Source organism: Protobothrops mucrosquamatus, unplaced genomic scaffold (genome assembly GCF_001527695.2).
Source record: "Protobothrops mucrosquamatus isolate PMUCROS unplaced genomic scaffold, P.Mucros_1.0 scaffold4837, whole genome shotgun sequence".
In the NCBI taxonomy this organism is placed as follows: domain Eukaryota; kingdom Metazoa; phylum Chordata; class Lepidosauria; order Squamata; family Viperidae; genus Protobothrops; species Protobothrops mucrosquamatus.
In genome coordinates, this window is record NW_015390725.1 from 52,679 (window position 1) to 66,058 (window position 13,380).

The 13,380-nt window shown below is 42.5% G+C and overlaps 1 protein-coding gene across 1 annotated transcript in view; it reads left to right on the top strand.

The window, feature by feature from the left end:
* Nucleotides 1–13,380, top strand: part of LOC107299369 (ATP-binding cassette sub-family C member 9-like) — a gene marked incomplete at its 5' end in the record, with an annotated part of 68,410 nt that overhangs the window by 52,274 nt on the left and 2,756 nt on the right. Inside the window, 7 exon segments of the mRNA XM_029286761.1 lie at nucleotides 2,444–2,564; nucleotides 5,571–5,701; nucleotides 6,802–6,880; nucleotides 9,202–9,310; nucleotides 10,514–10,617; nucleotides 11,128–11,261; nucleotides 12,649–12,711. Coding sequence (XP_029142594.1) covers nucleotides 2,444–2,564; nucleotides 5,571–5,701; nucleotides 6,802–6,880; nucleotides 9,202–9,310; nucleotides 10,514–10,617; nucleotides 11,128–11,261; nucleotides 12,649–12,711 — 741 coding nt within the window.

A 13,380-nucleotide genomic window follows, 5' to 3' on the forward strand; every position in this document is an offset into this window, starting at 1 on the left:
AGGGAGAATTTTAAATAGGGACAATTTTAATTAGAATTTTAATGGTAACACAGCGGTAAATATTTGTTTTTAATTGGTTTTTATTGGGGATAGTGTTTGTATCGTTTTAATATGCTGTAAGCCGCCCTGAGTCCTGTTGGGAGAAGGGCGGCATATAAGTTTAATAAAATAAATAAATAAATAAATAAATAAATTTCTGGAATATAAGGCATATAGTTAATTTTGCAGAAATGAGAAAATCTGGAAAATTATTCCTTATGAACATATGGACTTCACTTGTCCGATTGTGTTCAATTCTGAATTAAGCCATTTTTTTTATTTGTTTGATAGACCATCATCCTGGAAGAAACCATGTAGGTTTCTTTGCACATTTGGGGCCCATACATTCCATTGTAAATTCCCCAACTAAAACTATAATTGGAGCTATTTCATTTGCTTGGCTTCAGAATGTTAGGTTGTTTTGAGATTGAGACATGGCTTTACAGTAAAACGATAGCATATTGCTAGATTAGAGGGTGCTCCATCATTGGAGGTTTTTAAGAAGAGATTGGACAACCATTTGTCTGAAATGGTATAGGGTCTCCTGCTTGAGCAGGGGGGGTGGACTAGAAGACCTCCAAGATTCCTTCCAACTCTGTTATTCTGGCAAATTCTCACTACCTACTTCTGCTGGACCCTAGAATGAATTTGCTTCAATGAATAGACAATGTTTTCAGTGGAATCCCTCTGACTGTTGATGACCCAAGATTCTTCTCTTGAAAACTGGTTCACAGGACTTACTTCCTGTTTCAAATTAATGTTTACAAATACCTTCCATATTTGTTTATAATATCTGAAGAAATGCTTCCACATGTTTCTTTGTGGCCCAGCTCATATGCCCTAAGCATATTATTATTTGGAATAATCTCTGTGTATAAAATAATATGCACACTAGGACTGTATAAGTTGACCTCCACTTCCCCATGGTGGTTTGCCAGGCCACATTGTCTGAAAACTGTCTTTCTGTACTTGTGTAGATCATGATTGAGGTTCAACATCTGTTACTGTGGTCATGGTAGCTCCCAATCTAAAATCTTCCTGGGGTTGTACCCATGGGGCCAGTTCAACATGGAGTGTTTTGGATAATTGAAACAATGGAATGATCCTCAAACAATTGCTTCTCAGCATTAAGAAGGTCTATAATGGCTCTGTCCAATCAAGGTCCTTCCAGATGTTTTGATTACAATTCCCATTGAAGGATTATGGACCGGAAAAGNTGGGTATTTTATTCAAGGAAGGTCCATTGTGTGACCAGCATAAGAGCCCTGCAAGATCCAGTATCATTTAATTTTGACACAGCAGAGTTATTTTCTTTGCAACCAATTCCTCGGGGTCACAGCCCCCATGAGAAGCCCTCTGGATATGCAGCTGCTTCTCAAGGTTCCCAAAACTGACAGGAACAATCTTGCAGTCCTGGATTTCAGCCAGGGCTGAAAGAGTTCAGAACAACTTGGAGCAGCTTCAAGTCCTTTGAGCCAACTGAAAAAATGAGGATGATGATAATAATAATAATAAAGTCACTGAAATTCCCATGCCCTCCATGCTCCCAAGGAAAGGAAGAGAAACGTACATGCAAGGACTAGAGTAGATTGATCACCGGGGTTTAACTTTCCCAAATTCACAGCTTAACTGTCAATTTCCTCTCACACGAGGTAGTAGTACCACTTTATAAAACCCTAGTAAGACCACACCTGGAATACTGCAGCCAAGTTTGGTTACCATATCACAAAAAAGATGTTGAGAGTTTGGAAAAAAATCAGAGAAGAGCTACTAAGATTCTATTCTGTTCTGTTCTGTCTGCTCTGCTCTGCTCTGCTCTATTCTATTCTATTCTATTCTATTCTATTCTATTCTATTCTATTCTATTCCTTTCTTTTCCTTTTTCTTTTCTTTTCTTCCTTTCCTTTCCTTTTCTCTCCTCTCCTCTCCTCTCCTTCCTCTTATCTCTTCCTCCCTTCTTCTTTGTTTCCTCCCCTCCCCTTCTTCTTTCTTCTCTCCTTTTTTCCCCTCCCACCCCTCTCCCCTTCTTCTCTTTCTTCTCTCCTTTTCTTTCTTTTCTTCCCTCGCTCCCCTCGCTCCTTCCTCTCCCCTCCCCTTGCCCCTTCCGCTCCTGTCCCCTCCTGTCCCTTCTCATTCCCTTCTCTTTTCATCCCTTTTTCTTTCTTTCCACCCTTCTTCTCTTCCTTTACTAGGATGCACTGTAGATGGTCAAACAACATTCTAAAACCTTGGAGATTGTTCTTCCCAACCATACAATGAGCACCCTACACCTTCTCCAAAGGAATAGTATCTTGACGGATAGTATCTTGATGGATTCACGTTGTTCCAACCATATCAAGATTCTGTCCCTTCCCAAATGCCATCTTTTCATTTTTTTTGCCCCTCTTTCCTTTTTACTTTATAGATCACCAACTATCTGAACTGGGTCGTGCGAAATCTGGCTGATATGGAAGTGCAAATGGGGGCCGTGAAGAAAGTGAACAGCTTTCTCAACATGGAGTCCGAGAATTATGAAGGCACCATAGGTATATGGCATTACTGATGTTGTTTTAACGGGCAAAACCCGGTAGAGTCTGCTGACCAAATATTTGAAATCCATCTGAATAGCTGGAATTGATGGGCACCCAAATATCAGAGGTCCTTTGGAGACTCTCCCTCTATGGCAGAGTCTATAGTGAAATGTATCACTTCTATTTAGAGGCAGCAAGTCAACTTGATGACTTGGTGACATGAGAGCCGTCTTCCAATATTTGAGGGGCTGCCACAAAGAAGAGAGGGTCAACCAAAGGTGCTCCAAAGCATCTGAAGGCAGAACAAGAAGCAATGGATGGAAACTAATTGTCAGGGAATTGCGCAGCAAGTGTCCAAATGAAGTCAGAGGCGAACTTGTAGTTTTACATAAATAAATATGTGTAACATTTATATTTACACCCGACAAAATAGTCAGATACACAGGAACATCGTGAGGTAAAACGTAACCTGCACACCGAGCACACAGAAGAAAAAGGCGGGGAAAAAGGGAAACTCCCCCGTTATACTCACAGCAACCAATCATAACGCAGATTGCCTCATGCATGAGTCAGCACTCTCCAACCAATCAGCAACAACTGTGTGTTCTGGCCCATTGAACAATTTTACTATTCCATCTACTAAACTTAATATCCTAACACTAATCAAGGAGAGAACCAACCTAGAACTAAGGAGAAATCTCCTGACAGTTCTCACAATTAATCACAACAAGAAGTTGTGGGTGCTCCCATCACTGGAGGTTTTCAAGAAGAGGCTGGACAGTCATTTGTCTGGAATGGTAGACGGTCTTCTGCTTGAGCAGGGGGTTGGACTAGAAGACCTTCAAGGTCCCTTCCAATTCTGTTACTCTGTTATTCTATCTGTTATTCTATGTAATGCAGATGGTCTGTCCTAGTCAGGAATGATGGATCATTTCGAAGTTTACAGCCCAAAATAACAAATACATCATGGCAAAAGTGTTGCCTCCTTAAGAGATCACATGTCTCCATATGTTTCCACCTGTCCAGGAAGGTCAGCTAGAATGGGGCACGTTCCAGATCCTGTGGATTAAGCAATGTCATATTGTGGGATTCAGGAAGTATGTCTCCTTTGTGATTATTCCTGGCCAATAGAATGACTTCTCCTTGGACAGGGGTCTCCAAACTTGGCAACTTTCAGACTTGTGGATTTCAACTCCCAGAATTCCCCAGCCAACCATGCTGGCTGGGGAATTCTGGGAGCTGAAGTCTGCAAGTCTTAACGTTGCCAAGTTTGGAGAGCCTGCCCTTGCAGATCCATATTGTTCCCACCGTACTGATTCTTCATAAATTGTTAAACACCCGGTTGTTCTCCTAGTCTTGGGTTGGGATGTTTTCTTTTCAATTCTTTTCAAATTTGTGAGCTGCTGAAAGTCATTGTGGAATCAGGCAGCCTCGACAATATTAAAGAGCAATTATAATCTAATTATAATCTAATCCCTTTTTTTTTGTGGCTGGAGAAGAACCAGTACATTTGTCTTCATTTGCCAGCTACTGAATAAAAGGGAAGCATGACCTCGGTCAGCCATGAAGTGGACTGAGGTCAGACTTGAGTCATGCTACAAGTTTAAAAAGCAGCCTGATTTGTTTACTTTGCGTTAACACTGTTGCAAGTAACCTGCCTTGAGATTTGACCTCAGAGTAAGCCAATTTGTGGAAAGTAAATAAATCTCACATGGCTACTACTCTTGGTATTAGCAAAACAAAGTTGACTCTTCATGACGAATTGCCATCTTCTAACACAGCTCGTCTGTGGAAGATGCTGTCACTCCAGATGTTGCTCTGTTTGGTCCATGTTCTTCATAACTGGCGTAAACCAGCAAAATCACTTTATCTGGAGAGGCAGCCTGGCTGAGTCAGGAGGCTCTTATTAACTTTGTGTCACGTTGTCTACTTTTCAGATGAATTTCTTTATTATGGATGCCTGTTTACATATTCATTTGTGTCCCATCTTTATTATGTTTACAAATAATTCAAGTTGGTGAACATATCCAACACACCTTCCTCCTCCTACTTTCTCCACAACAACAGTCCTGTAAGATGGCTTGGGCTGAGAGGATGACTGGCCCAAAGTCACCCAGCTGGTTTTCAGGACTAAGGTGGGACTAGAACTCAGAGTCTTCTGGTGATTGGCCCAAAGTCACCCAGCTGGTTTTCAGGGCTAAGGCGGGACTAGAACTCAGTGTCTTCTGGTGATTGGCCCAAAGTCACCCAGCTGGTTTTCAGGGCTAAGGCAGGACTAGAACTCAGAGTCTTCTGGTGTTTGGCCCAAAGTCACCCAGCTGGTTTTCAGGACTAAGGTGGGACTAGAACTCAGAGTCTTCTGGTGATTGGCCCAAAGTCACCCAGCTGGTTTTCAGGGCTAAGGCAGGACTAGAACTCAGAGTCTCCTGGCGATTGGCCCAAAGTCACCCAGCTGGTTTTCAGGGCTAAGGCAGGACTAGAACTCAGAGTCTTCTGGTGTTTGGCCCAAAGTCACCCAGCTGGTTTTCAGGGCGAAGGTGGGACTTGAATGCACAATCTCCTGCTTTCTAGCCTGGTACCTTAACCACTAGGCCAGGGGTAGGCAACCTTGGCTCTTTTATGACTCGTGGACTTCAACTCCCAGAATTCCTGAGCCAGCCATGCTGAGGGGAAAGGGAGAGGTTTCCATGCTTAGCCATGCTGGATCAGGAATTCTGGGAGTTGAAGTCCATGAGTCATAAAAAAGCCAAGGTTGCCTACCCCTGGCCTAGGGCAAAGTGGCTCTCCCCTCAGAGCATCAGAAAATTTTCTCTTGCATAGTAATTGTATTTATTCATTTAACTTATATGTCGCCCAACCCAACGAAAAGTGATGCTAGGCAGTTTACAATCAGTGAAACACCACTCTGAAACACTCAAACCTTAAAACAATAAACAGTAACGTTAAATTGAGTTTTAAAATGGACACCGTTGGGAAAGAATTGCACCAATCAGGATGCTTCTGTTTTGATCTTTCCCTCAGATAGCTCTCAAGTGCCCAAAGACTGGCCCCAAGAAGGTGAAATCAAGATCGAAAACCTGTGCGTCCGCTATGAGAATAACCTGAAGCCGGTTCTCAAGCACATTAAAGCGTACATCAAACCAGGACAAAAGGTTCCGCAGTCTTACAATCATTTTACGCTTTTTCACAGGCTTTCTGGCAAAAAAAGGGGAATGAAGGATCCATTGTTGAAGATGATTTGGTATCAAAAAGGAGCTAAATATATCTTGCTCGCAGAAACTTTAGCATCGGTGGACTCTAGTATTTATCCATATCTAGAATTTGTGATTCGTGAGAGGTAGTCCTCAAGTTACAACCATTCATTTAACGACTGCTTTGACTTACGACCTATCCCCGCCCTTACAACTGTCGCAGCAGCCCCATGGTCACATGACCAGAATTTGAGTGTTTGGCGATCATTGTGTATCTATGATGGTTGCAGCATCCTGGGGTCATGTGATCACCATTTGCAACCTTCCCAGCCAGTTTCCAGCAAGCAAAGTCAGTGGGGAAAGCTAGATTTGCTTAATGACTGCAATTAAGAGCCGTGGTGGCACAGTGGTTAGAAATATTGCAGGCTGATTCTGCTGACTCTGCCGCTGCCAGCAGTTCGATCCTGACTGGCTCAAGGTTGACTCAGCCTTCCATCCTCTCACGGTCGGTAAAATGAGGGCCCAGATTGTTGGGGGCAATAGGCTGACTCTGTAAACCGCTTAGAGCAGGGGTAGGCAACCTTGGCTCTTTTATGACTCGTGGACTTCAACTCCCAGAATTCCCGAGCCAGCCATGCTGAGGGGAAAGGGAGAGGTTTCCAAGCTGAGCCATGCTGGCTCAGGAATTCTGGGAGTTGAAGTCCACGAGTCATAAAAGAGCCAAGGTTGCCTACCCCTGGCTTAGAGAGAACCGTAAAGCACTATGTAAGCGGTATATAAGTCTAAGCGCTATTGCTACTAATAGCCATGGCAAAACCAGGTTGTAAAATTGGGCATGATTCTGGACCTAATTGTGGTTGTAAATCAAGGACTACCTTTATCGCTATTTGCAAAGAGACAGACAGAGAGAAATGAAGTAAGGGAAGTCTTAATATTTGTTTTAAGTTACCTCATATTGAGGGGGAAGGTATCTTCTTTTTAATTATCATTAAGCAATAACTACTTATCGTTACCACACTAAGTGCTACATATAAAAAGCCACAATAAATTTCATCTTTCAGGTTGGGATTTGCGGTCGCACCGGCAGTGGGAAATCTTCCCTTTCGTTGGCTTTCTTCAGAATGGTAGACATATTTGATGGTAAGTAGTCTGAATCCGGTCTAGGACAACCGGACGCAGCACAACCAACTTGTCATTACATTACATTAATATCAAAGAAATGGTGGAACAGAATCATTAAAGGAAGGATGCAAAAGGATGAAATGCGAAGGACAAAAACTAAAATATTTTTTTTAACTGTTTTCAATAATTAAATAAAACCGTGAAGCTGAAATTCTTAAAATGAAAGGTGAATGACAAAATATATATTTTTAAATTATTTTAAATACTTACATTGAATTGTTGAATTGTCCCACAGGGAGTGTTGTGCTGCTGCAAGTTGGTCATGCTGAGCGGGCTGCCCCAATCAGTTGCACTTCGGGATATGCGCAACGTTTGGGATTTGAACTGCTCTCATTTCAAAATATTTCGTTTGGAGTTCATAATGAATTATCTTAAGTACTAAGTGTTCCAACCTTGAGATAGAGGGGTTTTTGTGTGTGTCCTAAAATCATTTCTAAAATGCTTGAAACAGCCCTCATTATATTTGGGGTTTCTGCTCCGTGCACCTCCCATTGTGATCCAGAATCAGGTTGCGCAGATTGTGTGAAGATTTATCTCCTTCCCCTCTGCTATTTTGTGACTGGACTGGCTAACAAATCAGTACCCATCCCTTCCTTCGGGGCTCACATCCAGAGACTCACCAAGGAGCTGGTGAACCTCTTGCTTCTGCTAGCTACAGATTCCTTGGGATGGTGTTTCTCAATCCCTTGAAAGATGGGTGGACTTCAACTTCCAGAATTCCCCAGGAATTCTGGGAGTTGAAGTCCACTCATCTTCAATTGACCAAGGTTGAGAATCACTGCCTTGGGAAATATAATCTCCTTATCCATGATTCTCTGCTTCCTCCCCGCCCCCTATGTTCATCTACACTATTGCTGATCGTTTGTAGCCTGCAGATACAGCCATGCGTGGCCCATCACCAAAGAAGAAGGCATAAAACAGACAAGAAACCAAAGGATGGAAATTTTATTGCCTGGCTGGTTTAGTTCAGCTGCATTAACCGCTGCTGTTTCTCTTCTCTCACAGTTCAACACGTCATAAATTATCCCTTTAGTAGCTCGTTAATCATGCACTATGCTCTCAAAGTTTTGCCTTTAGGGGAAAAGAGAAAGGCAACAGACAAAACCAGAGGAGGTGTGGGTCCTTTTTATTTCTAATTCTCAGCTGGATCCGTCCAGTTATCTCTTTTTTGTGTTTAGGAAGAATTTAGACTGGGAAGGCTTTGAACGTCTTCTATGACTTTTCTGCCTCTTGACATGCGTCCCAATTTTTTTTCCGTTTGAGCCTCCCAAAAGCCAGAGAACCATAGAAAGCAAACACAATTCATACAGCTGAGCTCCACTCATGCTTTGTAAAAGGATATTCAGTGGTAATTCTAAAGGAGATGCTTCTAATTGCTGTGTTAGTGGCCACTAAGGGCTATCATTCCTTAATTTCTTGCACTTTATGGCTCGGCTGAGTTATACCAGAAAAGACTAAAAGACAAAAAGAGAGGGAGAGACAGAGGAAAAACCAAAAAATTACCCAGATCTTGTCATGAGCAATAAAAGCTATTTTTGCCATCTCTTCATAATCCATACAGTAGGTCACATTTCTTGGTCACATTTTTTCCTTCCTTCCTTCCTTCCTTCCTTCCTTCCTTCCTTCCTTCCTTCCTTCCTTCCTTCCTTCCTTCCTTCCTTCCTCCCTCCCTCCCTCCCTTCCTTCCTTCGATCTTCCTTCCTTCTCTTCTGTCTCCTTCCTTCCTTTCATCCATCCCTTCCTTCTCTTCTGTCTCCTTCCTTCCTTCCTTCCTTCCTTCCTGCCATCCATCCATCCTTTCCTTCCATCCATCCATCCCTTCTTTCTTCTCTTCTGTCTCCTTCTTTCTTTCTTTCTTTCTTTCTTTCTTTCTTTCTTTCTTTCTTTCTTCCTTCCTTCCTTCCTTCCTTCCTTCCTTCCTTCCTTCCTTCCTTCCTTCCCTCCCTCCTTCCTTCCTTCATTCATTAATTTACTGATTGTCAATGAGTGGGGTTCAAATGGACATCATGATATTCTCCACTGCAAACTGCAGCTGTAGGGCACAGACTAAGCCATGGCATTTTGGGAAAAATTATTTCCAAAGGATTAAAATATCATGCAATTATTTATTTGCATATTCCCCAATTTCTAGTCGTATGGGGATATTCTCGTTTCCGGCTGACCCCTTGAAATTTCAAGGGATTTCTTCCAGGATCCCAGCCATGTTTCTGGAAATTTCTGAGCGTTCTGCTTGTTTTGCAGCTCAACTCTTTTGTTTTGCTCCCAATGGTTTCAAACAGGGAGGATTATCATTGATGGCATTGACATTACAAAGCTGCCTCTCGATCTGCTGCGTTCCAGGCTCTCCATAATCCTCCAGGATCCTATCTTGTTCAGTGGTTCGATTCGGTAGGTCAGAAAATTAGCTGTTTTGATGGACCCAGGAATTTGGAAGAGCAGAGATTTTCCCAGATCCGGTCCTTGCAATGAATGCATCAGGTCCTTTTCTGTGTGTGCTTTTGAATGCTATTGCTTACAGCTCCAATTGCTAAAAATGGAAAGCTTACCAGAATATTCTGGCATGGACAGACCCTGGTATGAGCTTGCTCAGTTTTGTGCAACAGTGCCTGGAAATGTAGCATTCACATGACTCCTCACAGGCATTGTCATGATACTAATCCAGTGTTTTCTGTAAATTCAACAGACTTCATTCGTTTGGGTGTACAATAGGTGGATTTTTGGGGGGGGTGGGGCGGGGTTGAGATACTAATTGACTCTAGGAGCACAAAAGTGGACATTTTAATGCAACGCTGCCTTCAGTCTTGACTGCAGTATAATTGATTATTGATACCAGAGGCTACACTGGACATTTTGAGATCTTAGTGGATGAGGTGAACGATAATAACAGAGTTGGAAGGGATGTTGGAGGTCTTCTAGTCCAACCCCCTGCTCAAGCATGATGTGATAGAGAAGTTGAAGTTGGGGATTTTGGAGGACAGAGCAATTAATCAGCGGAATGGCTTACCATCAAAAGTTGTGGGTGCTCCATCACTGGAGATTTTTAAGAAGAGACTGGACAGCCACTTGTCTGGAATGGCATAGGGTCTCCTGCTTGAGCAACTGTCATAAATATAAGTCAGTTGCCAAGTGTCTGGATTTAGATCATGTGACCATGGGGAGGCTGCAACACTCATAAGGGTGGAAAATGGTCAGAATCATAAGTCACTTTTTAAGTGCCCTTGTAAGTTTGAACAGCCACTAAATGAACTGTCAAGGGCTATCTGTACACATAATTGATTTGTCTATTTTAAGTAGCCAAGACAAACAGATGGGCTAGCCCAGGGGTAGGCAACTTGGCTCTTTTATGACTTGTGGACTTCAACTCCCAGAATTTCTGAGCCAGCATTCTGGGAGTTGACGTCCATGAGTCATAAAAGAGCCAAGGTTGCCTACCCCTGGGCTAGAGGAAAACACATACTAGAGATTAGACCCAGTGGATCAACAATTGACTGAATCAATGGCTTTATCCAGAAAATTGAGACGTTAATTCAATTTCTAGTTCACAAGTCATACCTATTGAGCGATGTGGTTTGGTTTGGTATTTTTCCATAGTTTTAATCTGGATCCAGAGTGCAAATGTACAGATGATACCCTTTGGGAAGCTTTGGAGATTGCTCAGTTGAAGAACATGGTCAAGGCCCTGCCTGGTGGACTAGGTGGGTATATCAGAACAACTTTTAGTGATAATCTAGGCCTGTTGACCTGTTCAGCCGACAAGCACACAGCAATCTTTGGGTTGTTCAGTGTTGTCAGGAGATTAATCTGAGATGTAGCAAACTTGGTTTATGACCAAGTGGCACCTTTGGAAAGGAATTGCAGTCACTCTTGCCTCTCTGATGATTGACAGCACTGGGATGGGATCTTCTTGCCCCATCAACCATCTCCAGCAGTGAACACCCCCCTCAGGGTCCCAAGCCAACCAGCAAAGCCAAGTTTTAATACCCTTCTGGAAGGCCAAAAGGATAGGAGCAATTCTCACCTCTGGTGGTAGAATGTTCCACAGGGCCGCAGCGAAAAAGGCTCTTCTCCTTGACCCCACTCAACAGAATTCCTCAGCAGATGGGATCCATAGCAGGCCTCTTCCACTGGTGTGAGGGAGGAAGGCTAGTCCCATTTGGCTGAGACAGCTTTTCAGATACCTTGTTTTGATTCTGTCCCATTCCCAGATGCTGTTGTAACTGAAGGTGGTGAGAACTTCAGCGTTGGCCAGAGACAGCTCTTCTGTCTGGCCCGGGCTTTTGTACGTAAGAGCAGTATCCTCATTATGGATGAAGCCACCGCTTCCATTGATATGGCCACAGTAAGTAGGTGTACTTTCCTGTGGTCCTTGGTTACTCATATTTTCTTTGTAACTGAACTTTTTTTTTAAAAAAAGGGACTCCTTTGGTAGAACACTATAGGGGACGACCAGTCTAAACCTGAGGGCGGGGTCAAATGCATCATTAGTTTAGAATCTCTACGTCTCTGGAAGAAACTCAAGTCCAACCCCTCTTGAAGTCCATTGACTCTTATCTGGTGCCAATTCGCCTTGACTATCAATAAATTCTTGGGTATAGGTAGCATGAAATAAACTTCTATTGCTTTTGAACTCTGTCTTGGTTCCTGACTTTTTGCATCTGACAAACAGTGGTTCCAGGTCTATTTCCCTTCTTCCAACTTTAGACAGAAGGGCACTGAGGAATTTTTCATTAGTAAGCCAAACAGAGATCAATCCACTCAAGGGTCAATGAGATGAAGTCCCAAGATGGCCTCGCTCCGAGGCAGAACGAAGCCTTCATTTCAAGCAGAATATGTTGAGAATGAGAGCAGAGATAAATTGATGAATGTGTCATGAAGTCCACCCTGGGTCCTCTCATTTTAATGGATGCTCTTGGTCATGGCGAAACATGAGTCCTAACAAGAACTTTGATGAAAATTCATTGGTCAGTCTGGTCAACTTAAGAATAATTTTAAAATTGACATAGGCCATATTAAATATTTCATTTTAATTAGGTTTTAAAGTGGGTATTTCCTATTTTGTATTTGTTTTACTAGGCTGTCAGCCGCCCTGAGTCCGTAAGGAGAAGGGCGGGATAAAAATCCAAATAATAAATAAATAAAATAAATAAATAAAAACTTCTGGACATGGACTATGAGGGCACCCCAATTTTTCTGTTGCTGTAGACCAGGGGTATCCAAACTTGGCGACTTTATGACCTGACTGGGGAATTCTGGAAGTTGAAGTCCACAGGTCTTAAAGTTGCTAAGCTTGGACACCCCTGATGTAGACATTTTTTGTGACCCAACAGGATGAGTATCCCAATGATGCTTTTCCAAAAGGCAATTGGATTTTCTTGGTTTTTTTCTCTTGAAAACATTTTGCTTCTCGTCCAAGAAATTTCTGAAGAACTGAAAAAGCTAAACATTTTCAAGGGGGAAAAAAACCCACAAAAGTTCAGTTGTCTTTTGGAAAAGCACCTGTGAGACAACCATGACCTGGGTGATTTGAGATTCTCCATGGACAACAGGATGAGTGGTTTGAGTGACCACCTGCTTGACAGATGCTCACCTAACCTTGCAGACCTCCAAATAAAGTGGTTTGGCCTAGTCAAAAGACATTCTCAAAGCTAGAAGACTACTCCCGATAAAATTAATTTGCGAAAAATCTCAGGGATGTTCTTTGGTAACTCCCGTTTTTATTTTTCCAGGAAAACATTCTACAAAAAGTTGTAATGACCGCCTTTGCAGACCGCACAGTGGTAACAATTGCTGTAAGTAGACATTTCCTCATGGGCTTTCCTACTTCGACAGGTAATAAAAGTCTTCTCTAGAAGAAATTAAGGACCTCTAAAATTTCATGTAGGTATCTAATTATGTCTAATAGGTATCTAATAGATACCTATTCATGTAGGTATCTAATTATGTCTTTGTGTGGACATCATTATACAAGCTCGATATTTTCAAATGAAGAGTCCAATGAATCAAACTCAAATCTTGGTAGCTATAGGGATGCTACCATGCACAAAAATACCATCTTGGGAGAATTATGGAAGTGGCTTGTCATTATCTGATGAATTTTTACTTCCCAGCTTAGACTAGGGCCTTTGCCTGCTTGGTCACTTAAAAACCATTCTTCTACTATACTTGGCTTTTAATTTAATAATACTCCTACATACCAGCAAAGGCTGCAGAGTAAAATGTAGCTCCCATTTGCACAAAACTAGCCTAACCTGAAGATCAGTAGAGAAAAATGAAAGCATTTTCTCAGGATGGTTTGATCTTACTTTACTTGAATGCCAAAGAAAAAAAGGAGAGAGGAGAGGAGAGGAGGGGAGGGGAGGGTTAGGGAGGGAAGGAGAGAGGAGAGGAGAGGAGGGGAAGGGAAGGGAGGGAAGGAGAGAGGAGAGGAGGGGAGGGGAAGGGAAGGGAGGGAAGGAGAG